Source organism: Neolamprologus brichardi, chromosome 20 (assembly GCF_056152115.1).
Source record: "Neolamprologus brichardi isolate AB-2024 chromosome 20, ASM5615211v1, whole genome shotgun sequence".
Lineage (NCBI taxonomy): Eukaryota > Metazoa > Chordata > Actinopteri > Cichliformes > Cichlidae > Neolamprologus > Neolamprologus brichardi.
The window spans coordinates 24,710,164-24,731,441 of NC_142123.1; the positions used below are offsets into that span (position 1 = coordinate 24,710,164).

Here is a 21,278-nt window from a genome sequence, read left to right on the forward strand (position 1 = left end):
AATAATAATAATAAAACCAAAAAACACTGGAGTAATTAATTAATGTTAACACTTTGCGCCATCCAGTGGGCCGAATTACGCCGTTTGGTGGGCCAGATGTGGCCCTCGGGCCGCGAGTTTGACAGCTCTGGGGATAGCTAAAATACAGGACTCATATAATTTGTCAGGAGAGGTTTTCACCAAACAGAGCACAGTTTATGAACCAAAACAAAACAATAAATGAATCAGGGAGGGCAGGGCGTACGGTCTGGGGCAATCCAGAGTTCCTTGACTGAGTGTTTTGCTCAAAGACACATCAGCAGCAGCAGCCTGGCTCGATGCTGCTCATACAGGACCTTCTTCCGGTTCAAACTCAAGCACAGAAATCAGTGAATGGCGTGCGTGCATAATTATATATTTTGGGAATGATAGATAAAAACTGCGCTTAGTTCCGTTGGTGTCTATGTGTTTGCAGAGGGAGGAGGTGAAAGCGCCCCCTTGCGGCGTAACACGCATTTCCGTGACGTCAATTCAGCACTGGGAAGGAGACAGCTCCCTCCCCCCCAAAGAACCCAGCGCGCCTCACGTTGCATGGGTCCCCGGTTATTGATAACACAATTTACCCGCTGGGATCTATCCCAGTAACGTGAAACTCGTGGATATCGGCGCTGGAAATACTAGAGACACCCCGGACCGAATAAAAAAATAACGATCTGCTCATTATCGCCGGCAAATAGAAAGCCGAGCCCACCCCTTCACTTGACAACGCGACATCAACCAGGCAGAAAGGTATGGGAATGTCATACTACCCGGTTAAATGCTTAATAAATGTGATATCAGGTACGTTTAGGCAGGAATCCGTTGCTTGGTGGGGTAGCGTTCATGCCGCTCACACTGCACCACTGAAGTGATGCTGCCAAGAAGCGAATCATCGTCGATGAATGCTACAAAATCATATTTGTGCAAAGAGAAAGCTCACATTACGAAATACTCGCGTTGGTACCAGCGCTGAGTAAATGTACATGTACTGCGGCAGTTTGACTTGGCATGGAGCATAGTAGGCATCGGGCTTGCTATTCATGCACGTCGGCTATGATGCTGCTGAGTGTCATCATCACATCCTTGGTTATTTAAAGATTGATCTTCCTGCGTGTGTGTGTGTGCGTGCGTGTGTGTGTGTGCACTACTCCTTCGCACAGGCCTGGTGGTTGTTTATTGCCCGTCTTTTACGCTCTCATTTCGCCCAGCCGTTGTGGCTCTTCTTGTGCAGTGGTGCAGTACAAGACACGGAGCTGGTGTAGGATACATGAATTGGGTACATGTGGTTCCTCTCTCTGGCTCCCACTCTCTCCCCCTCTCTCCCTCTCTAACATACACATACATGCACGCACGGACGTACGTACACATGCACACGCGGAGGTGGTTATGCAATTCGTCATATTCTTCATCACACACAATGCTCTTCTTCACTCGGCAAATGATGGGCAGCATATACCAGCTGCTTCGCTTGCATCCTGTCAGACCCTGGTGCTGCTCAGAGGAACAATTAAAGCACAGGGGACAGTCATGGCTGTGGACTGTACAACAGCCTGTGGTCGATTCATTCATAAAGCCAGTTTCCACTCTGGGTGATGGCTCCACTGGGCCGGCTGGTTTTCCCATTCACAGACACAGAGATGAGGCTCTACTACATGATTCAGACAGAATTTAGTTGTGGGACTGGAGTGGCTGTGGATAGACTGGGAGACTGGCTCGCTGCCCAACTCACAACACGACTCCCTCTGTTTTGGTGTTTTGTATCACTTGTAATGGAAGCCAGGTGCCAAGTTAGTCTTTAATTCAGCGCTGAACAGCTTCATAATGCCAGTGTATGGTTTAAGTCTGGAGCTGTCCAGTGCTGAAATGGACCTATGCATCAACATTTGTTCTAATTCACTTCTTATCACAAATCTTCTCCTCCAGGCTTTCTTCTCATCTGTCCATCCTCCATCCACCCTGACCTGCTGTGTTGGGGAAACCCCTGATGAGTGGGACCTGTATCCATGAGCCCCGTGCCCCTTCCCCCTCCCTGTCAGGCTTCAGTACCCCCATCTCAGAACCTCCCTATCGAAGACTCGATGGAGACACCCCTGCCTGCACCCCTGAAACTGACCTGACCCCCACACAGTGTGTCCTTCGTAACGTATTGTCCATTGACACCGGCGGACAGGGAGTGCCCGGCGGAAGCAGCCCCACTCCCAGTGATGGACCCTCAGCCCACTTTGACAACAGCGTGCTAAAACTAAATGAACATGAGGCCTGCCAGTGTGGCGGCGGGGCCGAGGCGGGCCACAGTCCGGAGGCTGGCGCTGTTCGGAGCCAGTCGGAGAACATTCGCCTACAATCAGGAAGTGGAGGTTTTTTGGAGGGACTGTTTGGCTGCCTGAAACCAGTCTGGACCATGATTGGAAAGGCCTACTCCACTGAACACAAACATAATCATGAAGGTATGTGCAGATAAGGCGCCACTGTGTCTATGCTCTCTGTTCTTCCACTATGCATGTTAAACATGGAGATTCACCACAGAAAATGAATAGTTTAAGTCTCAACTTGACAGTGGTGGAGGAATGAACCACCAGAAGCAGAGCTGTTATTAGTATTAATTTTGCTTCTTACTTTTTGTTTTCTTGTAAAACATTGGATAATTTGTCCTGGGCCTCATCTGCTTTAATAAAACACGATGAGACAAACAGGTTGGTAGTTGCCGTGTTACCCTTAAACAGTGGATTACATAGCCTTTTCATAAGTTTCTGTGTCAGGTCCTTAACAGTAACTATGGCTGTTGTCAGTTAAATGTGGTGCAGGAAAAAATAAGATATTTTAGCCCGGGAAATGTAGTGGAGCGAAAGGGTAAAGTGGCAGAAAATAGAAATACTCAAGCATGAGTACATCAAACTGTACTTAAGAACAGCACTTATAAATGTACTTTTGTATTTTGCGAACCCAGAACTCCATTATTTCCTGCGCTCCCTGACTGCCACTTTGTCCTGCTGGCAGCACGACTGTGTGCTCGAGTCTGTCAGCCAGGCTCACCCACAGTCATCAGCTAAACTGAGATCTCACAGCTGGTCAGGTGGGAGCATCATGTGCATCTGGCTCCACTGCTGCTGCTGCAGCTCTCAAGAGATCTAAACACTTCAGTGGACCTCATGAAGAATTGATCCAGCTGTCTCTTTTATTCTGTCAAGCTCGTCCATCTTTAGTGACCGTGCTTTCACAGTCGTTTAAGTAAAGTCAGCGTGACGGATGACAGGCAGATTAGACTACAAGTGGATTGTTGCTTTCCCCCCTATTTTTCTCCTTATCTCTGGATACAAATGCAATGGCCTAGTGGATATGTTGTCAATATCCCACTTGTTTGACCATAGCAGGCACTTTGTATGATGTAACTGTGTCCTGCCAGTTTATTCTAATGTGTAGCATGGATGCACCCCCCATCCCCCAAAACAAAACAAAACAAAACAAAACAAAACAAAACAAAACAAAACAAAACAAAACAAAACAAAACAAAACAAAACAAAACAAAACAAAACAAAACAAAACAAAACAATCTCTCTATCCAAGCTGACATAGCTTTGCAATGATGATGGGTGGAAATCATCTGCTGCAGTGTCTTTGGTATTGTGAATAACCTTTCTGCAGTTGCATACTTGATGAGGTTCACATTGTTTACTTGTTGGTCTGAGTTTAGAGTCCTGGGAGGTTCCATTTGAGGAAATCTCTGACCTGCAGTGGGTGGGCAGCGGTGCACAGGGAGCCGTCTTCCTTGGCAAGTTCCACGGAGAAGAGGTGGCTGTGAAGAAAGTGCGGGACATCAAAGAGACTGAGATCAAACATCTCCGCAAACTCAAGCATCCCAACATTATTACTTTCAAGTGAGGAAGCTACATCTTTTTTTAATATATATATTAGGATATATATCTCCCAGTTATTTAACTCTGATTGCACTTCCCTTTCAGGGGTGTATGCACCCAGGCCCCCTGTTACTGTATCTTGATGGAATATTGTGCTCAAGGGCAGCTGTATGAGGTGCTGAGGGCAGGCCGTAAAATCACACCTTCCCTCCTGGTTGACTGGTCCATGGGCATTGCAGGTGGCATGAACTACCTACACCTCCACAAAATCATCCACAGAGACCTCAAGTCCCCCAAGTAAGACTCAGAAGCACAGCTGGTGTACTGACAGTTTCTTTGATACTAAAGCTTAAATTGTTTATTATGTAATCTCACCTTTCCAGCATGCTGATCACACATGATGACCTGGTGAAGATCTCTGACTTCGGGACTTCAAAGGAGCTCAGTGACAAGAGCACCAAGATGTCGTTTGCCGGCACTGTAGCCTGGATGGCTCCTGAAGTTATTCGGAATGAGCCGGTGTCAGAAAAGGTGGACATCTGGTAAGTCTGGTTAACATTCACACTTCTTTTCCTATAGGCTAGAAAAAGTTGTGCCTCTTCATCGATTACATCGATTTAACAATTATCTTTAAAATACTACACTAAAGAAAATATGCAGATAGCTTGTTGGTATTGTGAATTAATAGTTGAGATGTGTTTGAAGCTTGTTTAAAATGCCTTGTTGTGATTCTTATGCATGCATTTTATCTTTTCGTTAAGATATTTTGACCTCAGTGAGATTTCTTGAATAAATAAAGCTTAACTTCTCTTAAAGGTCCTTTGGAGTGGTGCTCTGGGAAATGCTTACAGGAGAGATCCCTTATAAAGACGTCGACTCATCTGCAATCATCTGGGGTGTGGGAAACAACAGCCTTCAGCTGCCCATACCGGAGAGCTGTCCAGATGGCTTCAAGATCCTCCTCAGACAGTGCTGGTGAGCAGCGTCTGGAAATGGGCAGTTGGAATGAAAAAAAAAAAGAGCACAGCAGGGAGGAGAGGACAGATGAGAATAGTAGAGGCGAGGGTTGAAAGTAGTTGTACGGGGAGCTGTAAGTCTGTGGTCTAAGGATTTTATTGATTTTACAGTGCATTGTAAATGTGCACAGCTGTGTTTTCCCATCTTGGATTTGCAGGAACTGTAAGCCCAGAAATAGACCTTCTTTCCGCCAGATCCTTCTTCATCTGGATATAGCGTCAGCCGATGTACTGTCGACTCCTCAAGAAACATACTTCAAGTCTCAGGTAATTTTCAGCTGAATGGAAGGACTTTAAAAAATTAATTACATTTTAAGATACACATATATATACAGAGGTGTGAGCAGTTAAATGAAAAACCAATATAAAGTGCCTTAGTAAGGTGGTGAGCCATTATAATCCACCAGAACTGCTTTAATGCATCTTAACATTGATTCTCAGTTAAATAAAATTCAGTTGTATTTATATAGTGCCACTGTACAACAGCAGTCTCCTCAAAGAGCTTGATGTTGTAAGTTAAAGATGCTACAATATTAGAGAGAAAATCTCAACAACCCTATGACCAAGCACTTGTGACGGTGGGAAGGAAGAACTCCCTTTTGACAAGAAGAGACCTCAGACAGAACCAGGCACAGTGAGGGGCAATCATCTACCTTGGCCAGTTTGTTGGGTGAAGGTAAAGAGAATAGGAAAAAAAGGAGAAGGTAGAGAGAGACCAAAGATTAAACACAAACTGTGGGAGAAATAATTGAGGTTGGTGAGATGCAGTAGCAGATTATAAACACATCATGAGTGCAAAGAGGAGAGTGAAATGAAAAGAAATGGATCATGGGACGTCCCCCAGCAGCTTAAGCCTATAGAGGTGTTAACTAAGAAACTGTTCAGGGTCACATAATCAAGTCTTAACTATAAGCTTTTTCAAAAAAGAAAGTTTTAATCCCTTTAAAAGCTGAGTGTCTGTCTCCAAGTCTCTTGAACTAGACTGATAGAGCACTATTCTGCCAAAGATATCCTCTCATTCGGTGTTTTGATGATGGTGGTTGGAGAGGCTTGTCTACCACATTGGTAGCCCCTCATTGTGATGCTGTAAGAGACCACGTCTGTCATGATATAAATGTTTCACCATGCCACCAAAATGCCCATGCATAGCATAGCAGAACCATCAGATCCCCGCTGTAGGCATCAAGGGGTTGGATTTTTCTTTTAATTTGTAGCCCATCTGCATAGGCGTAGACAAAGGGACACAACTACACGTGCTTGCAAAGCAATCAGACATTAAATGTACAAAAGAGACCTGATTTTCGAAGTCACCTCTGAGGAGACAGAGCTGGTTAACAGAAATGTACTCTCATCAGGCTGAATGGAGGGAAGAGGTGAAGCAGCACTTTGAGAAGATTAAATCTGATGGCACTTGTCTCCACCGACTCGATGAGGAGCTGATCAACCGACGCCGAGAGGAGCTCAGGTTTGCTTTTTACTGTTAAAATAGTTTCATGCAAAATCAAGGCTTTACAATTAGCAGGCAAAAGATATTGATATTTTACTATGTTAGCTGACATGCAAGAGGCCGCTTCCCCTCTGTCCTATTTCTCGCTGTCAGTCCTTAGTCTGCCCCTGTGAATGAAATAAGTGCCTTGCGTTCACATCTATTGTAGAGCTTTTAGATTCTCTCATGCGGATGCACAGTGACATCAGCAGCTTCTTTTCTTCTCAGGCATGCTCTGGACATTCGTGAGCATTATGAGAGAAAACTGGAGAGGGCTAACAACCTTTACATGGAGCTCAGTGCTGTCATGCTGCAGCTGGAGCTGAAAGAGAAAGAGTTGCAGAGGTGCAAATAAATTCATGAAACCACAGCATTTGTTTTTGAAATGCAAGCACCATTTGCAAATAAGCCTTAGTGCATTTACACTTTGGTGGCATTTTCTTTCTAGGAGAGAACAGTCTTTGGATAAGAAGTATCCGGGCTTGTTCAAGCACCATAGTTCCAGACAGAGCAGCTCGTCAAATTCCATGGACAAACTCATCAAGAAGAGAAACGTCCCACAAAAACTTCCCTCGGGAAAGAGGTGTGAGATTTCATTTTATTGGGTGAAACTGGAATAAATCAGTGAATATTCATCAGCTTTGTGGATTGTAGTTGTTGACTAATCCTTCCCACTCTTTCAGGCCAGACATTCTTAAGTCTGAGGTAATCATTCCCAAAATGGACTCCTCCGTAATGCAAGTCACTATTCCAGCCTGCCCTAACAGGAGCTCCACTTCTCCCAGCCGGTCTCGGAGGGTAAAGACCCGCCATCGTAAGCCCGGTAAGGGCAGCAGTGGGGACCTGGCTGGACTTAAAGCCAATCAATCCTCCCCTAACCGGGACACAACTGCCCAAGTTAACAGTTCTACCACTAACACCTCGAAGCAGCTCCTGGAGCCTTCCGCAGCCCTGCGGGGCCTCAGTCACGAGCAGCAGCAGAGGCAGCTATCCTCCTCCAGCCCTGACCTCATCTGCACCACGCTAGAGGCAGACAGCCAAGGAAAAGGGGAGCCCTCTGTGGGTGGGCTGGAGAGAGGAGGGAGCCTTAGTGCCTCTGCAGGTTTAGGGGGGTCAGAGGGAGGGGCGGCCGGTCTGGATGATCTCACAGAAACCCCCCCACGCAGTGACACTCCCAGCGAGGATGCCGCATCATTCCCGTTCTCCAGCAGCCCGGACTCACCGTGTGGGAGGGGGGCGGCAGCAGGACGGGGCTCTCCGGGATCTCCACGCCTTCCTCACGATGGGGAAGATAAAGAGGAGGGAGCAGGTGTTGTGAGGCTGCCCCGGGGAGCATCAGGTGGAATCGGGAGTCAGCACCTCACACCTTCAGCCATTCTGTACAGGGCAGCTATCACACGCAAACAGGTACGGTGCAGGATACCGCTCCTTACTCCTCACTGTCCCCTTGGTGATCGTTTTCACTTGTGCATTTTTCATGTTTCTGACTACAGAGGCGTGGAGTGTCATCAGAAGAGGAGGAGGGTGAAGTTGACAGTGAGGTTGAGTTACCACGGAGACGGTGAGTAACTGTCCTTCATTACTTGAAAATTCCCTCCAGCCATCTTCCCTCTTTAACAAGTTGCTGTTTTATTCAGAGAGCAAATTTATGTCAATCTTTACCAGAATCAGAGAGTCTTTTTTTTTGTTTTGTTTTGTTCCTTCTTAATCGCTCCAGACGCCCGACCAGCATTACCAAGTGTCAGTCGGTGTCTACATTCAGTTCAGAAAATCTGTCTGTATCGGACGGTGAAGAGGGCCACACAACTGACCACTCTCACAGCGGTACTCCTGATGTTGTCAGCACTAACACCGACGACAGGTTGGATGACCGCAGCGACGACCTCCTCTCTCAGGGGTCGGAAATCCCTGTGGACAACACCGACCCTGCCCAGGCTTCTGATGGCCTGTCGGAGAGAGACGGAGCTCTGGGCCAGTCCAAGGCTCAGCTGGATGCCGGGCAGAATCCTAATGAGGTAAAGAAGCTGCACAGAGGACCGCATGTGTCAGCTTTGGTCTTCTCCTTAGACGAGTGTAGCCACTGGTGAAAAGTACGACTCAAAACCTGTACTTGACTATATGCATTTTATTTTATTTCATGTTAGACTACCCTGATACGGTTCAGGGTTATATTTGACTTTTTGCTCAAGTTAGAAGGTGAGGGGAACTGGAGTTAATTCAAAGCCACTCTAATAGAGACAAGAGCCAGAAATGAGCATTATAGATTCCCTTTAATTATGTTATGAACCTTCAGTTTAATGTGGTGACCCTGAGGATAGAGCTGTTGAAAAAAAAATGAACACAACTGTCAGATTGTATCAGATGAAGAGAAACTCTCTCACTTTACCCAACTACACCAATGATATCTTACAATGTAATACAGTTATTTTTACTTTTCACCATTGATCATTTTATTTAAAGTTGCAGTTGAATACCTCGATGGATGAATGGATGCATTTTAAAACACCTGCTTGTGTTAGTGGCAACAACTACCGTAAATCTCATCCTTGGAAGGCTCTAATTGTTTTACTTTCACTTCATTCTTCTTGGCCTTGTTTGCCTCTTTTCAATTGTGTGGTTGATATTTTATGCCTGTTCAGGTTATTTAAGTGTCAACCATTTCACATACAAACAAAGTGCCATCCTCTTTCTCCTTTAGTTCTTCAATCAAGCTTTGATTTTGCAGGAAAATGTCACACCTAGTGGCAGGCAGTGAAAGCAAGGCAACCAGTCTCATCACTTAGCACTAAATGTGCGATCAACTTTTTCATCATAATGATCTAGTTAAATAAAACAAACACACAAAAGGAAACTGTCTAAATACAGGGTCTCCCACCACTGCTAAAATTACACTCCAAATTCCGGGTTCCCATCTTTTATTTCACGCTTCCATTTTTGGATCGTTGACACTGAAATTAGGTTTATGCTCATGTCTGCTGCTGGTCATTATCGCACACTTTTTTCCTCTTCCTGCTCTCTTTTTAGAGTCGAGCCTTGTGCGATGATTCTGACTGCGACAGTGCTGAGCTGGATCAGTCAGGTAGTGGCGAGCTCAGCCGTCCTCCCAGTGCCGGAGCGTGGGCGCCGCCATCTCAACCTTATCAGGGGTCTCCACAGGCTCCCCATACAGGACCTCCATAGATCACTGGACACTAGGAAAGATCCAGCTACTCTACAGTGAGCAACCATCACAGGCGTACACTGGTCTGTCAGTGCAGTACATTACTGTTGTCATGAGGGATCACACCTACTACACCACTCAGACTATGACAAGTTGACTTATGGTGTCTCATAAGTTTGTTGGCTGGCAAACCTGCACCAGATGACATAGGACATTTGTCATATCCTGACTTCAGATATTTTGGCAGCTTGTGACATCAGATAAATGTCATTTAGGTTCAGTAGGGTTTGAGATTTTTTTTTCTTTCAGGCAGGATAGTTCCAGTTTGCAAAAACCCTTCCACAGATGCACACGCACGCACAAGAAGATACCACACTCTTAGTCCTTTAAACACTCTAACCTTCACTCTGGGAGCATCCTCCATGGTACTCCACACACTAATGCATTAAATACTAATGAATAATAAATGTAAATATCCATGACATACCACATGAGAAATATCTAACTTTATTTTATTTGTAAGATAAAAATGTAAGACTTAACAGTATGCAGCCCTGTGAACAAAATGCATGACTACATGTTTATAATTTATGGTTCGAATGTGTCCGTTTTATATTTTGTGAAAGTTTACACTTTTTTAATCCTGAAAGTATTAATTGAGTTTTTTTCTCTTTTGTTAATAAATGTTATCACTAAAAAAAAAAAGAAGTCAAAAATGGAATGAAAATACTCACATTGATCGATCATGATGCATAATTTGGGTTCTCAGTAGCTAAAATTTTATTTATTTTTTAAACCCTCCTACTACTGAGTTTCAAATACACATATGACACACTCGAGGTTTTTATAGAGTTTCTAAAATTTTTTGATAGGGTGGGAGGTCTTTTGGTTCACTCGAAATGCACCTCTGCTATTGTATATACACTCAGTTAACCAGCTTATTTAGTACATCGAGCTAAAATTCTTGCAAAGACTTGCTTGCAGCACTTTATGGGGTTTCTGTTGAAACTGTTTTAAAAAGCTGTGGATTCAAGTGGAATATCATTGTGGAGAATGTAATTTGTTTGTGGTGTGGGTAAACTATATTTCACTAAAGTTGTGCTTGTCATTTAGCCGGGGTGTATAAAATTATGTAGAAGCGTTTTGGAGGTACCGTCGCCACAAACTGACACAACCAGTTGAATCAGACCCTCCCTAAAACAGTTTTAATATAAACTCAACATTCTAACCTCCAGTAAGGTAGCATTTATTGCAGGACTGTTGCATAAGACTGCATTTGTTTTAGCTATTTGTTTTTAATAAACTGGCAACATATTACTGCTATACCATTTTATGACATTACTGGTGCTAGCAATGTCTGCTTTTAACCATTTCAGCAGTTAAGTGCAGAAGAAATCCACTGTTTTAACACCAAACTGTAGCGCGATGAATGGAGTCGGACTAGTTTTAAAATGTAATTAGAACAGACAAATCATTTTCTATTTCTACTTCTCAGTTGTTAAAGGCTTATATTCCACCTTTGGCAACATAACAGTTGGCCAGAGAGCTAGGTGTTCTTGTTAGCAGCTGATACCTTTGAAATAAGTTTTCTGGCCTTCTGCAGCTATTTCTTCTTCAGCGTTCACCCCGCTACGTGACTTGCTGAACCAGAATTAGAATGACTACATGTGATAGTTTTCTTTGATGCTAACTAAAAGCGCGCCCCTGAGGTAGTGTCTTGTTTAAGTATAGGATTCTGCATTCAGGTCATACTGAATAAATCGTATGTGCAGACATGCATGGAAAACTCCTGACGGTTGACCTAATGTGGAGTCATAAAGAGTTTGATTTAAGCCTGTTGGTGTGACTCCATGGTTTAGCACCAGAGGTGGGGATCGCAGTATATTACCGTAAGATACAATCATGATACCAGTTGTATCGCGAAACATTCTGCAATACTTAATATATTGCAAGACAATCATCTATGATACAGGATCATATCTGTGTAAATCAGAAAGAACTAAAGAAAAAAAAATACCCCTAAAAAAATCAATTGTTCACTTGTTTTTAGTGTTTTTAATAATTAGCTTTATTGCTTTAATAAAGTGTCCGTTTATTTGAGTAGCTATATGATTTGGTTTCCTCTTCTGTTATTTCTCCTAAGTTTCTTTTCATTCGATAAGCGGCATCATGAAGAGTCACGAAGGACTCCGGTGTGTCAAACGACTGAGCAAAATCCAGTTACAGCGCCTGCATATGTCATTTAAAAAAATGCTGATATTTGTGGCGTTCAAAACGGGCAAAAATCTCAGCTTTGCGGTGCTTCTAAAGTAACTAATGTTGGATCACTAAATAAACTACAAATAGTAGCCCGGTGTGTGCACGTTCTGTGTGACAGAGCTCACTATTCATTAGGCGGTCCAACATGCTGGCTCACAACAGCGCACTTATAAATAAATCATCCATTACACGGTAGCTTCTTTCAAACTAGTTCATCTTTGTTTAGCGTTCTTTCATCAGGCATAGTTTGCACAATACTGTACTATACCCCATGGAGTTTTGGTGGCAAAGTGCACAAGAGATTATATTATGCAAAGATATAAAGGAAAATAAATAAGACTTATCACATCAAAAATGTAATATTATTGTTTAAAATACTGGTAAATATATTAGTGACCCTTACAGATGTGACTTTTTTTTTTGCCTCTTTAAAGAGAACCCCCACCCAACTCGAACCCAGGACATTTGGTTCCAGTGCATCTTTGACTTGTAAGAGAAAGCAATTTGATTTGTTGCTTGATGTGTAAATGCAGCAGAAAACGGAAAAGCAGCAGTTCTCATCCACGAAACCTAAATAGACTGATTTGTGAAATCAGTGGAGTACCATGCAGTAATGAACCAAAAGGCCTCCGGTTGTTCAGGATGTTGGCAGGCTTCATAAAAACCTCATCTGTTCCTTTTACCCTTTAAGATTACTGCAGAAGTACCCAGATAAAGAATAGAGCACTTCTCTGTGATGGTTACTAGTAGAACAGTAAGTATCCTTTGGAGTTTGAATAGAAATGTTTTGTTTTTATACAGCATTGCACATTGTACTTGTAACATAGGAATTATATCAAAAGCAAAATATTATGAGCAACAATAAATAATGTATTGGTTACAAAAAACAAAGCTGGGTGTGATGTTTGTTTTAAAAGACAGGTCATGCTATAGCTAGTTTGTGCTGTCGTTGCATCACAAAGACGGCTCAACAAGAAATAAATGACTATTTTCAATCTCTTTGAGCATGTCCAAAGTGTGCCCGTGTTAATTTATGACAAATTTGCTTGCTCGCCTCTGTACACCACTGTGCATTTTATATCATAATGTAGTATACTCGAGGGGTTTAACAAAAGTATTGACCTCAACATCAAGGTGAAGACATTTTGCATGTGATACCTCAAGAAGCATGTCACCTAGCATTTTGAAACCGATACCATAGGTGCTTCTACTTGGGAGGCTGAGGGGAAGCACTGACCAGTATTTTCATTCAGTCTTTTATTTCAGTGCAAGGGAAGAAGACCATCAACGGGCTGAAAGAAAACAAAACTAAAAAAAAGAAGAATGGGCACAAACTTTAGCAGTCGCCAAATCAAATCAAATATTTGGTCAAGAAAAAAAAAAAATTGTCTTAAAAGAAAGAAAATTGGGCATTTAAGGCCTAAAATCAAGAGATCACATTAAGGTGCAAAGCATTTGTTATACTCAAAAACAGCAAGGCCAGATTAGATTTAGCCAGAAAACTTCTAAAAGAGCAAACACTTTTGGATGGAAACAAACCCCAAAACAAAAAAAGTCTGAAATGAAACCAACTTGCACCAGAACGATGGGAAGAGAAACAGGTGGAGACAGTGTTAAGGCAACGACATGAATTGCTCCCAGTGGAACCGGGTCACCAGCGGTTATTAATAATGTGACTGCTGACAGAAGTAGCAGGATGAATTCTGTAGCATACAGGGCTCCACTCTCTGCTCAGAACACAGCACGGTATACTTTGTGCAATGACTCAAAAGTAAAAAGACCCACAAACATGGGTCAACTTAAGGTGGCTGTAATAAAGGCCTCTCAAGGCATGACACATTATTTGGTAATGCCCATGGGTTCTAGACTTCAGGCAGAAGTCTCCCTCCCCCCCCCGATCCACCCCCTTTCCCCTTGATTGCCTTGTATTTAAAAAAAAAAAAAAAAAAAAAAAAGTCTCAATCCCCATGAGATGGTACCAAAAAGGAAAAAGAAGAACAAAGGACTGTTTAAGCATTTCACATCTTTTATTTCTGCATTTCATTTCTTCAACAATTTAATTGCACCCAGATCTACAATATTTCAAAAACGTGCACAAAAACGTGAGTTTCTTCATCCTGCAAAGAATAATAAAAAATAAAATCTGACCCAGGCAAAAAAGATAGCAGGAAACTAGTGTTAATTCTATAATTCTCCTTCTAATTAATCATAATTTAATACCTCAGCATAATATACTTAAAGACCAATATGTCTTGTAGTTTTGCCCCTTGCAGCATTCCCCTCCCTGCAGTTAAAAAAAATATTTCTCTATTTAAAACAAACATTTCAATGTTATTATCATCACCACCATGGTCTTAGTAATTTAAGAGAAAAGAATATATTTTCCTCTTATTTAAGCCCACTCCTCATAACCAAAGCCCCACCCACCCTTATCAGAATCCAATACACAACAATGCTCAAAATCCCAGGGCCTGCACTACGAAGCAGGTTCAGCATACCTAAGATGCCTTCTTACTGTCCGACTATAACCGACATCATGCCACGATATCAATGTGGTAAGTCAACAAAGCCTTTTCTGAATATAGCAATGAGCCACAAAATTCTTAACTATAATCCCCTAACAAATATGTGAGTTTCTGCAGCCAAAGCCGGTAAAAGCTTTGTGTAAATGAGTAAGATAGGCTCATTAATATCACTGCCCTATCATTAAGGCACGAGTAGATCTATCATTACAAATGTGTATTCCAATAAACTGATGTGTTCCTCAGACGTCATCTTATGGCAAATGAGACATTTTAGCATTTTTGTTTCAAGCTGCAAACCTGGTGGCATTAAAAAGCCTTGGAAGAGTGTAAAGCACAAACAGAAAAACATAATTCAAACCTGTAAGTGCGCTGTACTCGTCAGAAAACGCTATTGAGGTTAGACCGTCTCAGAACACCCCTTACTTCATAAGATCCAGTCTACCCAAAGGTATCTTCTAAAACCAGTTAATTACTCAAAACCGATTGACCAGTTGATGCTTTTATATATGCTAATCTGTTACCTCATGCATGTGTGTGGTCCAAGTTATCACTACAATGTGTCCCATTAAGGAACTAAACCACTGTGTAACCTTCAGATCCCAAGATTACCTGGCGTTATGATGCTAACCACAAATCCCGCTTCGTAGTGCAGGCCTCTGGTTCAAGAAATAAAACGGATGGAAATACAGGAATGACACAAAATAATTACTCAGCAAATTAGAGGTGAGACATGATGTAGCTTAAAAAATTCTCATCTGAACCCGCACTAGACAAGGGGTAAATTACCTTCGGACTAAAAGGTTTTCCCTGCATACACCTTCAGCTGAAGTTCACTTAGACCCAGTGAGACCCGTTAAACCCACAATGCCTCATTCAGGAAGTACAGCCTCAAACAGAAGATGGCAAATACCAACAAATTCTACATATTCGAGGAGCTGTGTATTAAATAAAAATAAATAGATATTTAAAAGGAAGGGAAAGAACAGTCCATCTATAATGTTATTGTGTGTTTTTTTCTTCATTTTTACATTTTCTAAGAAAAATCTGACATAAGAAAAACATTATTTATGCCTTTTCAGATTTTTCTAAAATTTTACCTACAGTATATCAAGAAGATCATACAGATATACAGCAAAATAAGAGGGAAAAATACAACAGAAGGAGTCCTTAAAAACTATATGCAAAGGGAATTTAAAAACATAATAAATAAATAAAATACCGATATCATGATAATGGTGTAATTACAACTGAGTAGGTGTCTAACCAAAGCAGAGGAGAAAACAGTGAGTTTATAGTACTTGGTTTTTGCATTAAGTTCAATAAGGGACCTCTTGGTAAAAAGTAGGGGGAGGGGTTACGTTAGATGCTGATGAGGATCTCCATGTCAGTTGGCTGCGAGTCCAGTAGCTTCAGATGACAGCCTGAGCAGAAAACAGAAAAATCCAACACTGTTTAAAACAAACAAGTTAGATTATCAGTAACACATGTTGCTGTATTTGAAAACTAATTAAAAAAAGTCTGACTTGTGGACAATCTGAGTGAGTGAAGATGGAAGATTTCTGCTATCGTTTTACACAAGGTCTTTTGACTGGCAGTTTGAGTTAAGTAGGATGAGATTTTTCCACAGAATACACTTGATTATCAAACTGCCCATCTATCAGGAAATCAACACCTGCTTCCAGCAAACTGATGTGCTATATGCCCTGATAATGAACCGTGTGACCCCACTTCCTGCTTTAAAAATCACCCTGCATCTGTACAGCAGGCTTAGCTGCTGCTGAAGAATTGGGGGTGCGAAAAATGATTTTAGTTTACCAATCACAGCAGGATAATTGGACCTTTATTGGCTGATAAACTGAGGTAAATGATGTTATGTCACAATGTTCTTTAAAGCGCTTTCTTATACCATTACCACTACAGCTATTCACAACAGCCAACCTTTCCACATGTTTAGGTTTGGAAAAAAAACCCTGAAAGCATAATAAACAGGAGCCACACTGGCTGCAAATAAAATGTTGGTCAGGCAAAAGCGAATCAATCAACAACTGTGTGGTAGTGATGGCACTGATCAACCCAACTCTGCTACAGATTTTGTTTGTTTGTACATTTTAGACTACATACACTTATATCTCATTGGTTTGTGCACATAATGGACAAACAGCTGTTTGAATGGTAAAATCCTGGGTTTTTGGCCCGTTTTGTCAGCCCTAGATTCTAGTGGGACAGTGTCACAGCTGGAAGAGGGGGTAATGAAATTATTATGAGAGCTGTGGTAATGAAGTGACTGTTAAAAACTGCCAGTAGTCCAATTCTAATAAATCTTTGGTAACCTAATTAAACGAGAAGCGCTCCTTGTGTTTCCTCTTATGTGAGGAATCCATTGCTTCTGATTGATACTAGTTGGTCAAGTGGACAAATGGTAGGAAAACTCAATCTCCATTAATGCGTTTCAAAACTGACCAGCTGCACAATGTCAGAATTTAAAAACAGACAGCGAGAGAGTGCCATCTTCTTTCCATTTTGCACTAGCCTGTGGCTTTTTTCTTACCGGGCATTGATCAGGTACTCAGCCAGGCTGATACTGGCGTGGGAGCCAGTAATGGTGACCTGTCTGTCAGTTGAGCCCTCCACAGGGTTGGCAATCTTGATCTGAGCCCCTGACATCTGACGGATCTCATTGATCTTTGCGCCCTGACGGCCGATGATGCAGCCAATGAGCTGGGGAAGAAGAATTACATGACACTATGTCAATACTTTCACTGCAATAAAATAAATAAAAATAAAAGGTTGCCAATTCAAACAAAATGAGCTACTCAGAAAATCAGCAAGTTTCTCTGTTAAGAAAAAAAAAATCAAAGTCACATTAATTTTGACTTACATCGTTTGGAATGGTCAGCTCATGAGAGCCAGTTTGTGCAGAGGCATCCATCCCAGCTGAAAGAACACAAGAGTGAGTTGATTGCATGGATTAACAGAAACAGACAGCAATCAAATTCCTCCTCACAGGAAGTACACCTACCCTGGAAGCCCTGGTTGCTGTGTGCAATGGGGAAGGGGCTCTGCTGCATGGCCAGCTGGTGAAGTTTGGTGAGCTGTTGAAACAAAAAAAAAAAAAGAAAGATACGTAGAGCACAGACAGACAAGGATGTGTTAAGAAACACTGAAAATAAACTTTAAGACTAAAATGTTGTTTCCCTTGTGTAAGTGGTGGTTGTGATAATGAGTGGAAATCATGAAATTGTGAAATGAAAAATGGGATCAATGATTTTGCTTTAAGATATTCATGTTAGGATTTGAATCTATAATCTTTGGAACTGTTAAATGGATGTGCGTCTCAAGCAGTGGTGGCTGTGGGAAGGGCAGCAGGGGAAAAAAAAAAAAAGTCAAGAGGGATGAAATAAAAAGGTGGTATGGCTTCCCCGGACCGAAGTTGCAAATATATTGGATCACTTACAGAGGGCCCTTCACTTACATCAGGCTGTGGAATGGCGTGCTGCCCTTGGACAGCGTAAGCCTGCAAGGAGAGAATAGCACTTAGGAGGGTGTGGCAGTGTGACATGGTGCACTCCAATATCAATCAGTCCTCTGTCCTTGCTACAAGGAGCAACGCCAGGCATGCTACTAGAATACCATAACTAAACTCTGTTAAAATAAAAGTGTTTAAAAAAAGAAGAAGAAAGAAAGAAAAAAAAAAAAAAGTACTTTTATTACTTTACCTGACCACCTGCAAAGATGACAGGAGACCCTGAGGGTTTGGGTCTGTATGGGATGGTCACTCCTTTTGGTGGAGACTAGAAAAACAGAAATATTCACCTTTAACTATCAATAACTACGTAAAGTATCAGTGTCCAGAGCACATTTACAAAATCATAAAAATCAGGATTACATTAAACAATGTTTGTACCTCAAGCATGACAATGCAGATCTGCTTGACACACTCAATAATGGACTGTGGAGTCCCTGCAACGGTGATGGCACGCTCTGTTGAGTTGGGTAACATGTCCCCTGCTACTTGTACCTGAGCTCCTGCAGACTACAAAGTCACAGCAAGAGTTACAACACAGATCAGGGGAAAACAACAACAAACAAAACCCACAACAGGATCTGAAATTCATACAAGACTAAAATACAGCAGACAAACCTCTCTGATTTCTTTGATCTTGCAGCCACCTTTACCAATGAGTGAGCCGCACTGGCTGGCGGGTACAACGAGGCGCATGGTGACTGGTGGTTTGCTGGTGGCCGTACTGTTAGTCATCGAAGTGCTGATGTCCTGTAGGGGAAGCGGATACAACAGGAGGCTTTAGAAAGTGGTACTTGTGTAGCTGCTACATCTTTAATGTAAGATACAAAAAACAATTCTAACCTCCTCCAGTTTCTCTATGATCATGGAAAAGGCTTTAAAGATGGAGGTGGTAGGTCCCGCGAGAGTTATGATCCTCTCTGGGCAGTTCCCCTCTGAGATGTTGATACGTGCACCACTCTGCAAAGAGACAGGAAAAACAACAAAAATTGAATCAGTTGCTTTGTTGTCATATGACGCATGAGTCACAGTAAATGTTGACATGTTCTTTCCTGATTGTTGGAAAAAGACAAACTTACCTCCTCTCTCATCTTTTTAACAGACTCGCCTTTCTGTAGATAAAGAATAGAAAACAATATTTACAAAACACACCAAGGGACATGCCACAGATAGCATCGTTCTGGCAGTAAAACCAGCTTACCTTGCCAATAATGCTTCCAACCTCCTACAGAAGATGACAACAAAAGTTGGTGTTAAAACAATACTTTGCGGTTTTCTTTTTTTACTACAGCTAGATTAATTTTAAGGAATGAATGCAGACTTTAAGGTCCTTATAGAATCTAAATCTTATATCAGTGCTGGAATGTTGGGGTTTTTGCACGCCTGAATCACATGCAAGCCTTTACAGTCATAAATAGTTACAATAATCCCAAAAACCTGTGCTGACCTATTTTTTTCACCCAACACAGCAAAAACTGATCTGCAGTCAATAAAGGGTTTGATAACAGCTTTTCATATATTTTCAGTCTATCCATAGTTGCATGCAGTCACACTCACCTTCCCATGCATGAGAAGCCTGATGGTTAAGGTGACATTAAGTCCTCCTTCAACCAAACTGGAGTCCATTGCTGCAGCTGAATCCAACACACACTCGCACGCGCTCTCAACACTGGCCAACAAAGTGAGTCTTTGGTCACTGGCTGAACGTCTGCAACAGAGTGGAAAAATTAACAGTCAGAGACAAGCGTAGTTGGTGGAAAGTGTGAGGCCATCTGCTGTCAATGCAAATCCGTGAAGTGATGCGGGCAGTGCACATCTTGTAGACTTTAACGCCGTTTTCCAGCCACGTCGAAAGAAAGACGTTTCAGTTCGGTAATTGACATTAGACTGGCCCGAGTCCACTCATTCACTGTGCACAATGACCCACTGTCTCTCGGCGGTCGTGTCTATTTTCTGGCATTCTACAGCGGTGGCGACATCTCTTTAACTCTTGTAGTCAACACAAGCTGCTCAAAACAATCATTTAAAAATCATCGTAGCTTTAAATAAACTTCACAACCAAGCTAGCAAGAGAAAGCTAGCAACGTGACGTTATGGCATCAAATCCTGTTTGAAATGAGCATCCCAGCTAGTCACGCAAGCGATGGTAAGAGGAAGTTAGCTGCACCAAAACATTTTTCCACTCAAAACACTCGCTTTTAGCTACATGTACAGATTGAGTGCTAACAGATTTAACCATTCTATCTTAAAAAAAATAATAGAGCATTTCGAATCTAACTCCTGCTCCACCATCATGCTAAAAATACAAATCAGTGATTTTCCATCCAGCACGCTAGCGTTAGCATCCAGCAACTAGTCGGATCCCGCGGCCTACGAACCGCACTGAGTTATCCCTGTCCTTCACTCCTAGGGGAGAAACACACATATACACAAAGCTGGAAGACTTACCGGAACCGTCCCTGGAAGTGTGTTCAGGGGGTGGGTAGGGTGGCAAGGGTAGAAGGGGAGAGGTTCGGGAGGGAGTTTTAAAAGGATCTGGGGAAGAGGGAAGCGACGCCGCTTTTCGATCGGACTCCACTCTCCTCCTCTGCTTCGCACAAAAGACAAAACGCGTTCAACTCTGACCCCTTTAATGCCCCGCCCCCTCAACTAGGTCAGCCCCGCCCATTGACGTGATATTCACTCCGTACAGTACAAAACAAAAATATAACTAAATAAAACGAAAAAAGCAAAAAATTCTTTTATACTACATATTTTTCCCAAACGTAACAAATACCATTTATTTATTCATTTATTTGTATACATTTACAATGTGTACATTTCTCATTCACAAATAAGTTCATATTGTTTTTGCCAAAATATCTATAAATTAATAACCAAAAGCAAAAATAATACTGAAATAAATATCAATAAAAACTAAAAACTGTAGTAGTAGAAGATACTGGTAATATCTTTGCTAATATGGTAATTACTGGTAATTTATTTATCCCATATTTGGTCATTTCCCTTGTCACAGAGGTTGAAATACTACTAGTCCTACTAAATGTAATAATGACAACAATATAGGATTCATTTTCTCCTTCCTCTTTGCTTCGTCTCTCCCTTTAGTGAGATCGCCACAGTGGATCATCTCCTGCAACCTTATCCCTATCCCTAACATCCTCCTCTGTCACACCAACTGTCAAATGAAACCATATTAACCAGGTAATTTAACCACATACTTATTTGCAATCCCTCGTTGTCATTCTTAGTAAGGAATTTGACCACTACTGTACTTGTTGAAACTTCGTCAGAATGCTGTAGGACTGATTCTCAAAGTCTCTCTTCTGAAGGTGTGAACGACATTCTTCCACAAAATATTTTAGTGTTTGGGATTTTGATGATCAAGGCAGAGAGCTATGGGAGATCCAAAATCTCCAGCAGGGATTCAGCTGGAC

At 42.0% G+C, this 21,278-nt stretch overlaps 2 protein-coding genes across 3 annotated transcripts; one reads left to right on the top strand and one right to left on the bottom strand.

Annotated features, from left to right (window-relative positions):
- Positions 1–536: 536 nt before the first annotated feature.
- Positions 537–12,675, top strand: map3k12 (mitogen-activated protein kinase kinase kinase 12). Its single transcript, XM_006796520.2, has 14 exons — positions 537–768; positions 1,942–2,465; positions 3,710–3,893; positions 3,978–4,169; positions 4,256–4,414; positions 4,689–4,847; positions 5,047–5,155; positions 6,244–6,353; positions 6,603–6,719; positions 6,823–6,957; positions 7,058–7,781; positions 7,868–7,935; positions 8,092–8,389; positions 9,399–12,675. Exons 2-14 carry the CDS (start codon positions 2,003–2,005, stop codon positions 9,552–9,554), a joined length of 2,874 nt encoding a protein of 957 aa, XP_006796583.1. The 5' UTR covers positions 537–768; positions 1,942–2,002; the 3' UTR covers positions 9,555–12,675.
- Positions 12,676–13,801: 1,126 nt separating this feature from the next.
- Positions 13,802–20,448, bottom strand: LOC102795870 (poly(rC)-binding protein 2-like). 2 transcript variants are annotated; one of them, XM_006796522.3, is made up of 13 exons: positions 20,290–20,448; positions 19,399–19,549; positions 19,043–19,066; positions 18,921–18,953; positions 18,685–18,801; positions 18,460–18,591; positions 18,223–18,351; positions 18,035–18,109; positions 17,791–17,832; positions 17,338–17,410; positions 17,197–17,252; positions 16,867–17,036; positions 13,802–15,739 (listed from the first exon to the last, which is right to left on the bottom strand). In XM_006796522.3, exons 2-13 carry the CDS (start codon positions 19,465–19,467, stop codon positions 15,703–15,705), a joined length of 957 nt encoding a protein of 318 aa, XP_006796585.1. In that variant the 5' UTR covers positions 19,468–19,549; positions 20,290–20,448; the 3' UTR covers positions 13,802–15,702. The 2 variants fall into 2 exon arrangements, with proteins under 2 accessions (XP_006796585.1, XP_006796584.1); XM_006796521.3 differs by having other exon boundaries at positions 17,773–17,832.
- Between the last annotated feature and the right edge of the window lie 830 nt (positions 20,449–21,278).

What these genes read in the sequence shown, in the direction of transcription:
- map3k12 (XM_006796520.2), top strand. Translation starts at nt 2,003, where the DNA reads ATGAGTGGGACCTGTATCCATGAGCCCCGTGCCCCTTCCCCCTCCCTG. An exon ending in AAAGAGAAAGAGTTGCAGAG is followed by an intron (nt 6,720 to 6,822) that starts GTGCAAATAAAT and finishes TTTTCTTTCTAG; the next exon opens with GAGAGAACAGTCTTTGGATA. An exon ending in CCGGGCAGAATCCTAATGAG is followed by an intron (nt 8,390 to 9,398) that starts GTAAAGAAGCTG and finishes CTCTCTTTTTAG; the next exon opens with AGTCGAGCCTTGTGCGATGA.
- LOC102795870 (XM_006796521.3), bottom strand. Translation starts at nt 19,467, where the DNA reads ATGGACTCCAGTTTGGTTGAAGGAGGACTTAATGTCACCTTAACCATC. An exon ending in AGATCAAAGAAATCAGAGAG is followed by an intron (nt 18,352 to 18,459) that starts GTTTGTCTGCTG and finishes GTGACTTTGTAG; the next exon opens with TCTGCAGGAGCTCAGGTACA. An exon ending in TCATCTTTGCAGGTGGTCAG is followed by an intron (nt 17,833 to 18,034) that starts GTAAAGTAATAA and finishes CTCTCCTTGCAG; the next exon opens with GCTTACGCTGTCCAAGGGCA.